Source organism: Numenius arquata, chromosome 15 (genome assembly GCF_964106895.1).
Source record: "Numenius arquata chromosome 15, bNumArq3.hap1.1, whole genome shotgun sequence".
Taxonomy (NCBI): domain Eukaryota; kingdom Metazoa; phylum Chordata; class Aves; order Charadriiformes; family Scolopacidae; genus Numenius; species Numenius arquata.
In genome coordinates, this window is record NC_133590.1 from 4176137 (window position 1) to 4189614 (window position 13478).

The 13478-nt window shown below is 49.1% G+C and overlaps 1 protein-coding gene across 2 annotated transcripts in view; it reads right to left on the reverse strand.

The window, feature by feature from the left end:
- SH3PXD2A (SH3 and PX domains 2A) overlaps positions 1 to 13478 on the reverse strand; it is a 272406-nt gene that overhangs the window by 215448 nt on the left and 43480 nt on the right. For both annotated transcript variants that reach the window (XM_074159062.1, XM_074159061.1), the window contains exon 2: positions 6908 to 6988. In XM_074159062.1, the coding sequence (XP_074015163.1) occupies positions 6908 to 6988 (81 nt within the window). The remainder of the gene's footprint in view (positions 1 to 6907; positions 6989 to 13478) is intronic.

Consider the following 13478-nt stretch of genomic DNA (forward strand, 5'->3'; position numbering starts at 1 on the left):
CTTTCTCTCCCTTTGCCTTATGTTTCACCGCGCACTTGCTCCACACCTTGATGCAACAACCCTCGACCATGCTGTTCCTCCCCACCTCCTCCCCTGCCCCGTTCAACCCCACCTTCTCCTCCAGCTTTCCTGCCCGTTTCCATACGCACCCTCAGACGCACACACGTCGCCCAACAGAAGCACTCCCCGAGCTTGTCAGAGGCTGGGAATCTTTTTAACGCAAACCTCCCACGCGGAGAGGGGCAAGCTGCATCACGCACGGAGCCACAGCAACACCCTCCTTCTCTTCCCACAGTGCCAGGAGCTACATGTGGGGTGGCACCTATGGAAGAGAGCACCCACTCACTGCAGAGAGACCCCACTTGCTGTGGATGGCTGAGAAGACCAGGCGGTGACTCTCCTCACCCTGCTAAACAGGCCTGGCGGGGTGAAGGTTAGGAGTTTGCATTTGCAAACGCGGGAGCACGCTTGCCCCGTTGCTTTCTTACCTATACTCTTCACCACCGATAAATTTAGTGCATGCTTGATCTTGTCCATTCACCGCTCCTGCAGAGCTAAAAGCACGAACGTTACAACATGACATAGCATAGGTCCTACAAAAACAGTCATTTCTGAGTTAGACTGCACCAGGCCACCCGATTCAGGGACTGCGAGTCCCCATCTTGGCGATTAACCCAAATTAACTAATGGAGTGAACATACGCAATTCCATCAGAGTCCCATCAGGCACCCATCCCGCAAGCACCCCGCGCCAATTCCCCCTTTGCTGTGCCCCAGAAAGCCTGCACCCCAAAGCCACCGGGTTTCAAATCACAGTGGCGCGGTGAGAGGCAGGGTGCTCAGCCGCGTGGCGCAGCTCCAGCCACCTCACTGCAAGTGAGAGCGGACAACACAGTATTTGACACAGCTCGGGGCGACAGAGAAAGGGATGTTTGTACAGAAGAGCACGTAACGGAAGAACGATCAATAGCAGCAGAGTTCAGATGAACTCCAGACAGAGTAAGAAAAGCAGAGATACAAACTGCAATTACGACTAGTACCATTTTTGTTTAATGTCCTCTTCAACGCTCAGTTACTCCATTACAGCACTATAAACAATCAGGATGACCCTAGCAATAACAAATGAAGCTCTTGATGTTTTATCGTCAGCCTGGAAACAACTTACATCTCTTTCCGCTCCCTAATAAAATTCTTGATATTCTTTATTTTTTTAATGTTCTAATTGGCTGCTACTGAGTTCCTCTTTCTGCGCCACTTTGAAGAAAGCCTGCTTAGATCAGCAGACCGCATCAGGCAGATAATTTTCTGCTGATACACAAAGCAAACACTTGAACAGACTCTTGTTTATTTGCCTTTTCAAAATTGTGACATTTCAGATGTCTCCTTGCAGCCAAAATGTCTGTGTGGGTCATTGTGCGGAGAGACGGGGATCTGCCTACCTAACATTCCTGCCGTAGCTCCGGCGGGGATGTCGTTTGCATCTCACACAGCCAGAAACACAATGTGGGATTATGGCATGCCACTAAAGCCAGCCGCTGTGTTTTGCCTTGGAGAAAGCTGCATTTTGCTATTGTGAGAAAGGATCTTCCACACACGGAGACGCAGCTGCCCTCACGGGAGCAACGGAGAGGCCGGTATCTGAACATAGGGTTTGGTCCCTCTGCTGATGCTCTGATTCTGTCCATACTCTGACTCCAGGCACGGAGTAAGACAGGCATGAAATCAGAGCAGAGCATTTGGAGTCGCTGGATAAAGTGCAGAAGATGAGCCGCTGGTGACACAAGCTAAGACACCAGGCACTGAAGCACGGTCACATTTTCCCCGTTGGCTTTGCTGGGGAGAGAGCTTCTCAGCAGCAAGGGGCAGCACCCAACTGCGATCATCGCATCTCTAAAGAGCCCAAGGTGGTACTGAGCGAAGGGCAGGGTGAGGTGAGGAGTGGACGAAAAGCCACCCCTCATGCAAACACTGTTGTTGCTTCCCAGCCCAGCATGGCGACTGGGAGGGTGAGCTGGCTGCATCCCCACACTTCTCCACCTTATGCTTTGGGTAATTATTTATGTGCACACTCAACTGCAAATCCCCATCCTGCTAAAAGCCTCCAAAAGCACTTCCCAACAAGAAAAACATGAGCCTTACATCTGTAGATGTCTTTTACTGCAGAGTGGAAATGCCAGGAGTTATCATACAATCATAGAATTGTCTGGGTTGGAAGGGACCTTTCAGATCATCTAGTCCAACCATCAACCTAACCATGATAAAAAAAACATCACTAACCCATGTCTCTAAGCACTATGGCAACCCATCTTTTGAACACCTCCAGGGATGGTGCCTCAACCACTTCCCTGGGCAGCCCATTCCAAGGCTTAAGAACCCTTCCCGTGGAAAAATTGTTCCTTATCTCCAATATGAACCTCCCCTGGTGCAGCTTGAGGCCATTTCCTCTTGTCCCATCGCCTGTTCCTTAGGAGCAGAGACCGACACCCCCTGGCTACAGCCTCCTTTCAGGGGGTTGGAGAGAGCGAGAAGGTCTCCCCTCAGCCTCCTTTTCTCCAGGCTGAACACCCCCAACTCCCTCAGCCTCTCCTCATCAGACTTATTCTCCAGAGCCCTCACCAGCTCCGTTGCCCTTCTCTGGACCCGCTCCAGCCCCTCAATGTCTTTTTTGTGGTGAGGGGCCCAAAACTGGACCCAGCCCTCAAGGTGGGGCCTCACCAGTGCCCAGTACAGGGGGACCATCACCTCCCTGTTCCTGATCCAGGCCAGGATGCTGCTGGCCTTCTTTGCCACCTGGGCACACTGCTGGTTCATGTTCTTTCTGCTATCCCAATAAAACAGTGACCTTTCCCAGCATCTCTGGGGACAACAGGAGGATAGCTGACCTCAACTACCTCCTCAGGAGAGAATTCTGCTACCACCACCTGCAATTCAGCGATGGTGGGAGACCTCGGACGGCGTCCAGGGAACGTGCCCGAATAAGCCACCAGCTCCCATGAGGGTCAGCACTAGCTAGAGGTGATGTTCACATCACCATCTCTCCTAGTTATGGTCACCTCGTGCTCCCCAGTTCTGCATCGCAGGCAAGGGCCAAGCACCCGGTGCAGAGCGCACGAGAAAGCAGCACTTAAAATATTACATTAGGAGGTGGCTTTGACCCCACGTGGTGCTCAGGTGCAAATGCCTGCCCAGGGTGAAACACAAAAGATAATTGGACTTGACAAGCAATTTATCATAATGCTTCCATCTCTGCCGAGTTAATTCAATACTTTCAATCCTATCTACTGAAACGTTGGCACCCACATGCATTCTGCTGCCATCATTTGACCCACGCTCAGCAGATGTGACTTCGTTGCACAATTAAATGATGCAGCAATGCCTTGATTTCATTTTAAGCCTGTATTTATAGATCTCTAGCCCTCACTGGAGCAGCACAGGGCTGTCACTTGGCTTGTTGCACTGGGTTCTGTTTGCTGTACTTCTCACACCCTCATGGGGCAAACTCCGGCTTTCAAATCCCACGGTGCCTTTTTACTCATCCCGAAAAACAGCCTGACTCCCAACTCAAGCACATGCGCTGCTGAAACAGCATCACCAAACACTTCTGGGGTTTGAATCCTTGGGACACAGCAGCCTCTTACCGCCGGCAGAGCTGAAGAGGATTTGCTAGGAAGCGCTTCAAAAAGCCCAGTACCGGGTAATGCGAGGGCTCTCAAAACCACTGAGCCGCTTCCCACAGAGACAGCCGTTCAGGGAAGGGTGGGCTCTTTTTTAGAGAAACATGAAATTGCAGTAGTGAAATTAATTATCTGTATTCCTCCCTCCTCGCCCCTGGGCAGCCCCCGAGGTTCCCCCATGGGTCCTATCCGGTGTCACTGTCAACACCAGGCACTGCAGCCCTGATTAAGTCATTACAAGTCAGCCCTTGTTCCTCCACCTCCAGCCAAGAGCAAACGAGACATGTGCAGGCTTAGGAAGCCCTGAAGTACGGCTCTGTCGTGGACACAGTGGGATGACAGGAGCTGGCAGAGACCTGCAGACTCCAGCTGTTTTGGAGTGTGGACGTGAGTGGTGCCTGTGAATCAGCTGAGCATTACTCACTGAGCATTTGCTTCATTTTCTGCTGGAAGGGCCACGTTGGGCTAAGCAGGGATGTTACCAAAGTCTATTGATTATGCTAGGGCCACATCACCATGGCCAGAATTAAATCACAAAACACAGGGCCAACCAGTACTACATCTGAAGTTCAAGCTTCCACCAAAAATCTGGAAATCACAGGTCATCTCCTTACCTGGTGCAAAGTGAGGGGGACCTAAGGAGACTACCTTGATCCTCAACAAGCAGATGGCACCCCCAACACCTACCATGTGGTCCACAACCAAGAGCCAGGTTCCACCCCTCAAGGATTTGGGGAATGTGGGCTGGTACCTCCATGTTGCTCTCCAACTTTCATCAAGAAAGCCTCTACTCTGGGCTTTCCGTTGGAAACATCGTTCCTCCATTCAGGAAACCTTAACGCGACTGGGAACCATCATCTGCAAGGCAAGATCCAGAGCAGCCTAAAGCCCCACTACAGGCCAGTCATGGTTCAGACAGCAAACAGAGGGAATCCTCCACTGCTAAGCTCTCCAACAGCTGCTTTACAATACCAGGAGGATTTTCCTATAAATGCTCAAGTTTCCCCGTTGCAGTTGCCTGAAGCTAGAGACACTAGAAGCAGGTCGGTCCACCATGAACCAAGACATTACCCACGCATTAAGTCTGAGCAATTGCAAGCAGATGGAAAAGCTTCTACACAAAGCTTTCTGTGCCTGCTTATCCACGTGCTGTTGTAATCCAGCATTTGCCATTGAGCCAGAATCACTGCACACGAAGCCACAAGTCTCCCAAAACACAAAGGTTTCCCAAAGTGCCCTAACATTTAATTTGCTTTTCCAACTCCCTTTGCAGACTTCGTTAGAGTTGCAATTCAAGACCCAAAGTCCTTTTCACTTGCCTCACCTCAGAGATGCCCAGGCAGCATCAAGAGCCCAGAAAAAAATAATAGCAAAAAAAAAAAAAATTACCTCTGGGGGTCTAAAAGCACCTTATGACAAGCCTCAGCACAGAGAACCTTACAGCTGGGAAACTGAGGCACAGATCGCCATAGTGCCGTGCTTACAGCGATGTGACGAGACCGTGAAAACCCCAAGTGAAGACCTCAGTTTCAGGAACTGTGTGCTTCCTGCTGCAAGAGCAAAAGAGGCTGTATCAGAGAGCTGTCACTGCTCACACAGTGGTGGCCCTGACAGAGATTCCTGGGAGGGAAAAGGGTTAAGGAAGGGAATTTTGTTACTTTCTTGTCGTATTTTCTCGTGGGGGGAGAAGCGTTGTGCAAGCAGGAGTTTTCCACTGGCGCTAGGCCCCCTTGCACTTATCAATGGGACCTTTCAGGACTCACTCCCTGATTGAGACATCATTTCCTGTCCAACACACTAACCCCATTGATAACTCCACGCTTGATGGGAACTTTTCAAACCTACCAGGAAAGGCCAGGAGACCCAGAAGAACATATACATGAAAACAGAACTGGGGCGAAAAGAGAAAGAAGAGAGAGAAAGAAACAGTTCTGGCCACGATCCGCACAGTGACAACAAACGTTTGTGACTATGGAGCTGTGCATCTCTAGCAGGTACATCAGACACAGAGAAGCCTCTGACATACTCTTCACAGCAGTGGGACTAGCGGGCCTGGTGCTTCAGGCCAGTAAGAAGTGGAGAGGGGCACAAAAGGAAGCTTAAGAATATGCATCTCTTGTCTTCCAGGAGGCCATAACCCATACAGCTTGCAAAACAGGCTAGAGATTTCAGATGTCCAAGTACCAGGAGTGACACATAAAGGGGGAGCAAAGATGAAACTAGAACTCCTGAAGGTATCTCAGATCACGTGCCCAAGGGAGGAACCTTTTTTTTTTTCCTAATTTACCATGGCAAACCTGCTCAATGTTATTTCCCAGGACACAGCCAAGTCAGCTGTGTACATCCTTAACACTGGCTGTGAGGACCCACTTGATAACCTAACCACTGCCCAGCTCCAACCACAAGCTCCAGCCCAAAACAGACATTTCCCCCAAAGTTTAGGAGTCTGTCAAACCACAGCTTTTGTTTTCACCTACCTCCAAACAGAGATTTCATAACCCCAGGCAATTAGACTTTTGCTGCCTACAGAGGGATACTGATACAAAGGATGGATCTGGATTATTGCTAAATAGGACACCAGCCAGAAAGCTCTCCCTACCCATGCAGATGCCATGGAGCAGCACCAGAAATTAAGTAGCTGATGCCACGCTGAAACTTTGTAATTTGGACTTTTCCAGTTTCGTGGCCTTCAGACTTCAGCCAGCAGCTATTCAGCAAGAAAGCTTTCGAAGAAACCTAAATACACAGGCATGGAATACAGCAAAGGAGCTGTACAAAACAGCAGGAGCCAGGACACCAGCTGGCTGGGTAGATGATTAGGAGGAGGCTCTGGAAGGTTTCCACTGCCATCTCCATTACTGAACTGCTGTGGGAGTGTGCAAAAGCGCTGTTGTTTTCAGCAATTTGGGTAAAGTAGTTTCTGGGGACCCAAAAAGTAGCTCCCTTTCTGTTCGAAGTGCATCTCAAGTATTTAAAATTAGATTCCCTCTTCAATAGGAACCATTCATGAAAATGTCAGCTTTAAATGTCTTTACAGTGCAAGTTACTCACTGTGAGCATACCACCCACTTATCTTATACCCTACAAGGACAGAGTCTGAAAAGTTTCAAGATCGTGACATGTAACAGACCAAACAAGCACAAAGCCTTATTTAAAGGCACTATTAACCCAGCTGGAAACATGACTAGAAGTATGAGTAGAAATAATATTTTATGTTAGACAAGAAAGACTTACCTGCAGGTCAAAGAATTTGCTGTATCTCCGGTAGATGATCTGGGAAGTCAGGTCAGACCATGTTACATTGATGATGTAGACCTGTTCAGAGAAAAGAAAATACAAGTTAGGTGGGCTCTGAAGCACAGCGTACCTCCAAAGGCTGAACAGTCAGTACCTGTAAGTGCTGCACCTCACTGGCCGCTCCTGCTCACAGTGAGGAATATAACCCTGGGTGCAGGACTAGCCTAAATGCCCCATCCCTGGAAGTGCTCAAGGCCAGGCTGGATGGGGCTTTGAGCAACCTGGTCTGGTGGGAGGTGTCCCTGCCCAGGGCAGGGGGGTTGGAACTCGATGATCTTTAAGGTCTCTTCCAACTCTAACCACTCTATGGTTCTATGAAATTAAAGCCATTGCCCTGTAGCAGCCTTCAGTAGGGATCTCAGGAAAGCGCCCGGTGTTCTCCCACCCATCTTCATCACCAGCTCCCACTAATTTTGCTCTCCCTGGGATGAAATCTTTAACTGGAGCAACAGCACATTTTCTGGACCCTGGTAGCACACCCTGCCCTCTATCTCTCTCTGTATGGAGGGCCCCAGGGCACGTTGCAGGCACAGTCAGGAGAGCTCTTCTGCTCCTAAAGTAACAGCCCATCACGGGCTGCTGATCTCCAACCCCATGCTCCAGGTTTTCCACGTATATGGAGATGTGACCATGGTTCTTTCCAGGCAAGACATGGCTCTCGTTCAACAAGGAAATTCAAAGGGAACCCAGCTCCAGGGGGCTCGTGGGATTACGGCTGCGCAACACAACCACTTATGCACACCCGTACACGCACAGCAACAGCTCAACCCTGCAGTACTCAGCCCTTGCTGAGTCACATCGTACCACTCAGCACCTCTGGCGCCTATATCATCTTTGAATCAGTCTGATAAAGCAAGTCAGTGACGGTGACACTATTTTCGTACAGCGGTGGAAACAGCAACACAAGCCCAGAACAAGCCCAGGACCTCCCTTATCCAGCCCAGAGCAATCATCTTACAGACACACTGTTTTGCTGCAAGACGTGGTAAAAAATGATTCACACATGCATGCATACACATGCATATATACATATATAGACATGCACAAAACACACAAGTGTTTCCATTTGGCCTTAGTACCTTCAAAACATTTTTAGAAAAGGAAAAAACAAGCCAGATTCTGCTCTCATACACCAGCCTTCAGGCCAAATGTTGGTTCTGCTGTCTTGATGACAGATATGCAACAAGACTTCAGCAAACACAGGATGGAGCTATCGAGGGTGACCACCGAGGGTGACTATGCAACACCAATGTAATGGAAACCACAGCTAGGCCAGCTCCTGGGTCTTTAAAGCAATTTCCAGGTTTCACATATGGAGTGAGATAAGGATCTGGCAGAGGAAACAGGAAAGCATCCCTCCTCCCTCAGCCCCAGTGCTGCAGCAGGAACTCTCCCTTTTGCCATGGATGCAGAAGTGAAGCTCTCTGTCTCCAGCAATGGGGGATGGATAAGCATCACCCTCTTCTCCATCTCCCCCAGGACACTAACCCATCTTCCAAGGCACTGATGCAGGGTAACTGCTTCTGTGCTTTTAACAATAAAAGGTATTGCATGGAAACACCTAGAGGAAGTTGAAGAACAGTATTAACAATGCTTTTCCAAGGACCGCTGAGGGATTTTTCCCTCCTTCTTTCCTGGTAGGAGACAGGTGTCATCTGATGTTCTGGAAACCATGGAGGTCCTGCAGCCTCACTTTCCTCTCTGCTTGTTATGACCACATTCAGTCCCCGAGGCAGCTTGCTCCCCTTCTGCTGCAGCCCAGTTTCATGGTATTTGAGATTGGACACGCTGAGCACAGGCTGCTAAGGAGATCTGGGGCCTGAGGGTAAGGACTAAAAGCCTTAATTTATGATTAAACCTATCTGCTGCTCACACCAGAGCAGAGACCATTGAGGCTGGCAAAGGACAGACTGCAAGTACCCGGGTCAGCAAACCCAGGTTATTCCTCTGCCGCGTCTCATTTTTCTCCTGGAAAAAACCAAGCCACACAACCTCCCTCACGCGGTACCCATAGACACAAGGGTGACACCAGCACTGCCCTGCTTCACGAAGGGGAGATAAGACTCCGTAACATGAAGATTTCAGGCCCCCTTTAAAGATCTTACCCTCGCAGACAAGCCCGAGGAGTCAGAGCCTGGGAAGGAAGCTGCTGTTGCCAATTTTCAGGCCAGCCACACTACACTGAAGAATATTTTTCCATGTGTTTGTTGTGAAGGAGGAGGAGAAAAAAAAAAAAAAGAAAAAAAAAAGTTTGTAGCTTCACTCTGAGCTAATTCACAACACAAATATTTCTACTCATTCTCTATCCAACAGCTACTTTCAGATGGAAAACCCATTTGATTAAAAACAGATCGTGACAGATGGGAGCTGACTGGGATCCAAAAGCAACTTCAGATACTGTAATTCTGGCCCTGGGTTCTCACAAAGAGGACAAGACAGAGATAGAAGAAACATATTGTGTGTGCAAATAAAGATTACATTTTTTCTTTAATTATGCATCTTTTCTCCAGAAGCTAGAAAAAAGACAGATATGCCGCAGACATTCAGGCTTTCTGAATTTCACGGCACTTCAGGCTTCTCCATGCTCTTCTTCAGATCCCACAAAACCTGCGTGTCCCCAAAATTTTTAACAGCCTGCAAAATCTGCTTGATCAAGACCTAGTCCGGACAGGAGTTAACCCTGCTTTAAGAGTCCAGCCTTGTTCAGTGGCACAACACCCCCATCCCACGAGAGCGGGCAGAGCTGGGTGCCAAGGGATATCCTGGGCAAGGGGTTGGAAGCGTCTGGTGCAGGAGAAGGACCCCACTGCCCGGTGCAGATACGGTCCCAGGTCTGAAATCCAGGCTCTGCAGGAATGAAACTGCTACCGCCTTCAGTCGAGCCAGGAATTTGCCGCACATTTAAAGTAGCAATTTTTGAGCTTTAGGTCTCTTCAAGCTCAGCAAGCGATGAACTGGGCAGCACGCAGACACACTGACTTCTATTTCACGGGAAGATCAGAGCAGGAGCAAGAAAAGCCTTTAATCACAACCCTGAGTTCTGTGAAGTGAGAATTGAAAGGGCTCAAAATCTGCACGGTGGGACACAGGTGTAAAATCTGAAATTACTATTGATTTTCTTCGCTTGTTTGCGTAAATCAAATTGCTTCTTGAAAGCCACCATTTAAAATAATGGGGAATCATTGTTTGCTTGAACTCAGGAAAGATCTGTAAAATGCCAGATTTTAAAAGCAAAGTCTAGAGGTTTCAAAAGCCTTAGATATCACATTTCTCTCCCTCAGAGATCAGAGTTGGGTGATTATTCGCTTCTGCTGCCTTAGCCGGACCCATAACCTTTTCACGAGCAGCAAACATTACATCAGCTTACCTCCACATTTTCTCGCTCAGATCTTACAACGGGTCGCTGTGAAAGCGATCAACGATATCCCCGGGGAGAATGAGAAACGCAGTCCTGGGGGAGCCTGAGGTCACGCGGACACAACGGGAGAAGGAGGCAGCAGGAAATATCAGATAAATAGAGAGAGCCGTCCCACGCTCCAGCGCCCGGCAGGCCCTGCATCGCCCTCGCCACCTGGTTGCGGAGCCAAGGGAGGGCTTTCGGTGGCATCCGATGGCTCCCCAGAACTGAGCCACACAAGCCACCACCCCAGCACCCGGCTGGTCCTCCCTACAGGAGAGTCCCAGGCCTCCGGCACGCTGCTTCTTGATAAAAGAAGATAATGCCACAGCATCTCACATGTCTTGGAGCAAGCTCTTCCATGCAAGTACAGTGTTTCCCTACAGTCCCCACATGCACAGAACTAAACTTTAATCATGATTGCAAATTATGAACGACTACCATAATTAATTACTTCAGGTAAAAAGACCTGCTTTATGTATCTGCCATCTTTATGAGCTTAAAGGAGTCAAAATGCAGCTGCAAATGCTTCACCTTAAAAATCCTCAACAAAAAAGAGTTCTCGGCAAGAAATAATAATTGAAGTACAAATTACAAGCAACGTACTGCACAATCTGGATGCTTCAGCCACTAAGAATGTTCAATTCCTAATTTCACAAATCCAGTCTTTTTTAAGTCTACTATGTATTTTAAAATAAACCCTTCTTCAGAGAAACAAGAAGCGGGCCTGAACAAACTGCAGAATATTAATCAGGAGCTGAGCTTGATAAGCAGCTCTTAATATTCACGCTGCATGAAAGAAGGTGCAGGATGTCAGGGGAATTTTATCAGCTGCTAATTATTGTTTAATTCTACCTCTGGGGAACTTTCATTTCACCCATCACAGAGCACAAAATTGATTGCAAACCGAAGTTACTGCTCTCCCTTTACTGCCTACACCAAGCAATGAGGAGAGATGACTCCCTACTACAAAAAGCATTCACCCAAATGTCATTGGGCACGTCTCTACCATTGAACGTCTCGCTTTCAATGGAAAACACCCAGTTCCAGCTGGCACAAAACCCAGAGGTAAAGAATTCAGGTTATTCTCATGTGACTGATTTTTCAATTGGCTTTTAAGAGGCTAATGTTTTGTTTTCTACAGCCAGATGAGCTGGAGTAGAAGATAAATGCCTGAAAGGAGCAGTCTGATGAGACCAAGATAAGAACATCCACAAACACACAAGCTGTTGGCAAAGACAAGATTGCAGAGCAGAGACTAGAAATACGCCTGCCATAAGAGAGGGTGCTGCTAACCTTTAATAAGCAATTACAGTAAATACCAGCTATTAAGAAAGTTTTATGAATGCAAAAAACCAACGCTATGGTGCAATTTGTATGCAGATACCATCACGACAGCTCCTTTTATCCTGGAGAATGTCAGCTTCTTCAAAGTCTCGTATTGAAATGTTGGATGTTTGTCCTCCAGTGAATCATAATTGAGTTGGAAGAGACACTCCTCTTCTCCCGTATTCAGATGCTATCGCTGCCTGTGAGCTGGAAACTTTTCACCAGCACAGCTCAGCACGTGAACCTGGTCCTCTCCTGCGCAGTGTCAGCCCGACCCCCGCAACTCACGGAGCTGGTGGGGTTTACATCAAAACAGCCCAGACTGCAGCCGTCCCCCACAAAGTCAACATCCACCTGCGCCCTAAATTACCGGAGTATGGGCATGGCACCAACTTACCGTTTGCATAACCATTGTAATGTCAAAGATGTTCTGACGAGCGCAAATCAGTGCTGGCCCAGACCCAGATTTGGGGAGATGACAGCCCAGAGACAGCACTTTCAGAGCCCACAAGGCCGAAGCAGCGTGGTTGATATCAAGAACCGTCTTCCACCCCACAAGACACTTGCACCAGTAGCCAGGGTTTCCCCAGGGTCCGGACCCACAGTATCCTCAATTCCTGCCCCACACAAGAGCCAGCGTGGCAGCAGGGAGAGTAAAATGCCCCAGGAAAAAGCATGGAGAATGGAAGCCCTCCTCCTGCAGACATCACCTGTGCCTTCCCTTGCCTTGGGTCGCATTTGACTCTGGATGTGGCGAGTGCAGCGTGGGCTCCTTGCCCAGCTCACCGGCATCCAAAAGGCCCTGAAAAGCTCCGTGAGACCTGGGAAATTCCCACAGAGGTGAAGTCAGACCCTCAGCCCATGGCGAGTCCACCACCGGTGCCACGAAATGATGTCAACCTTTCAGCGCGACTGTCTCCAAGGGACCACAACTCAGCCAGGGCAGGGCCGAGGAAGAGCTATTTTCAAACTCCAGTCCGGAGCTGTTCTCGCCCCAAGAATTTCAAGACGGAGCTGAGAAACAGAGATGAGGCTCAGAAGAAACGTGAAACCCAGGCAGCCCCAAAGGGCAGAGCCTCTCGCGGGGTGGCTGCCCATGCCGTGGCAGGGTGCCCGGGAGCAGCGCCGAGCACGGGGGCTGACACAGGTGCGGGGCGTCTGCCTTTTTCACGAAGCAGATGTGGTTTCACGGACATCCCTCTACCCGGCTCGCGTTTCCATTACCAATGGGGGAAACGTAACTGAGAAAAAGCCAAAACGACCCACGGGTCTCCTGGACAAAATGTTGCACGTACCCGAGTTTTGGAAGCGAAGCCCGAGTTACAGCGCGCTGGGAGGGAACAGAGCGGACAGCCCCAGCTTCCGCCAGTTCTCATCTCTGAGCAGCCACCACACGGGCAATTTAAGCAGGACACAGCAATTCCAGCTCGCATCACAATTTCCAAGCTAATTTACAGTTTAATTACACATACAAAGAGAGGGAGGAAAAAAAAAAAGGGGGGGGGGGGGGGCGGGAAGATAGGAGAGTTTTCCCTCTTTCACTGTTTTCTTTTGTTGATCTTGTTTCAGCTCGGAACAGCAACGCAAGAGGATTAGTGCCGGATTAATGCTGCTTCGCTTTTCAGCCATATCACATCAAATCTGTCCTGTGCACAAGAAAAATAAACACATTTCTAGCTCTGCATCCAGCCATGCTCCAAGACTCAAAGCTGGGTCCTTTCTAGTGTAGAAAACCCCACCACTGCTTCATCCTATATAGGCGCAGACCTTCCTCCTGGTGGA